General features: G+C 39.3%; 1 protein-coding gene across 1 annotated transcript in view; it reads left to right on the plus strand.

Moving 5' to 3' along the window:
• The window catches only part of LOC107592672 (uncharacterized), a 6,642-nt gene extending 5,479 nt beyond the window's left edge, over positions 1–1,163 (plus strand). Inside the window, exon 7 of the mRNA XM_016282213.1 lies at positions 61–1,163. Coding sequence (XP_016137699.1) covers positions 61–862 — 802 coding nt within the window. The 3' untranslated portion in view covers positions 863–1,163. The remainder of the gene's footprint in view (positions 1–60) is intronic.
• The last annotated feature ends 475 nt before the right edge of the window (positions 1,164–1,638 follow it).

Below are 1,638 nucleotides of genomic sequence, written 5' to 3' on the forward strand. Positions count from 1 at the left end.
TTTTTTTTTTTTTTTTTACTGGCCTTATGACGGCACTATTTCAATGTCCCTCTGCCATAGGGTGAAATGCAGTACATCAACCCCTGTTCTGTGTGCTGTAGCAATGTTGCCTGTAAAGGAAGATGTGGGATCTGTAAATGGTGATTGGAAACAGGAAAGCAACGGGTCTTTGCTTTGGAGCTCTACAGCAAGGCAACCTCTTTCAGAACAGACCAGAGAAAAACCTCTGTCAGTTCGCAAACGCAGCAGAGGCCAGTGTGAATTCCCTCTGAACAACAGGGACAGCTTTTTCGACCAATCCGATGTTCCTGAGAAGTCCCAGTCTAAGCGTGGATCCTTTGAGTGGGAATTCCACTCGCAATCTGTTGTGCGGAAATCTGAAGGTGCATCTTTTCTCAGCAGAGAGCAGAACTGTGACTCTAATGCACCTGAATGCAGGACAGACCAACAATCCAGGACAAACCCTGACATGTGCACAGCTCAACAGTTCAGTGAAAGAAACCGAGAATCATTAACGGCATTTGAGTGCTTTAGGACTAACTCCTGTGAAGTTTATTTGCAAAGTATGCCAGAAAATCAAGTTGAAAATTCAGCTCTTTGGCCTTTAGGCAGCACAGAACCCGAACCGGACCCCGATAGCCCCACTAATTCACTGCAACGGAAGGTTCGGAATGTCAGATCCAGAAGAAGAAAGCAAGTACCAGCCTTGCACATCGAATCTAGTAAAGAGAGAGAATCATTGAGCTCTCTTACACCTGTTAAACCTGTACTGGAGTGCGAGAACCCACCTGGTTATCTCCTGGACCTGTGGCAGCTCTTTCAGTCCAGTGACCACATGGATGAAGATTTTAAGGGTTTTTGAGATTAAAGCTAGAGGAGTAGAGGAATTTAACACATATGTATGTGTTGTAAAAGTTATTACTGTGCCAAATAATATGTAGTAATAAATCTGTTTTCTTTCATCAGTACGATGGAAAACTGCATTCTTACTATACAGGCTTTAAAAGAAAACTTGTAGACTGAAAAATACCTACTGACTTTATACAGTAAAAAAATGAGTGGAGATACTCCGCATGTACATTTGATGAGTGGATGTAATTGAATGATATAACAGCATCAGCTTTTCTTAAAATGTTTTCCTGGTTCCTGTATTAAATTGCAAATATTTTTTTACAATGGTTTAAGTATTGTTTTTTCTTTCATTTTGTGAGTCTCTATCATGGTTATAAGCACCAGTGTTGTGCAAAAACATTTTAAGAAGTCTTCTGATTTGCCATGGGTTTCTATTTAACAGTGCATAATGTGTGATAAGTACATTAGGGGGTGTATTCATAACATCTGTATGAGAAAGGCTCTTTCCATTATCATCAGTGTTTCAAGACTTCAGTCCGATTAATATTCTATACGCACTACTGTTCAAACATTTGGGGTTGGTAAGATTTTTTTAATCTAATGAATACATTTATTCAGCAAGTTGCATTAAATGCATCAAAATTAATAGGAAAGACTTACATAAAAGAAGAAAAAGCCATAGATTTTTAAGGAGCACAGCTGTTTGCAGCATTTTTTTTTCTTGTGCAACAAATTAGCATATTCAGAAGGATCACGTGACACTGAAGACTGGCGTAAAGATGCTGA

This window comes from Sinocyclocheilus grahami, unplaced genomic scaffold, assembly GCF_001515645.1.
Source record: "Sinocyclocheilus grahami isolate Dianchi unplaced genomic scaffold, SAMN03320097.WGS_v1.1 scaffold9.1, whole genome shotgun sequence".
Taxonomy (NCBI): Eukaryota; Metazoa; Chordata; class Actinopteri; order Cypriniformes; family Cyprinidae; genus Sinocyclocheilus; species Sinocyclocheilus grahami.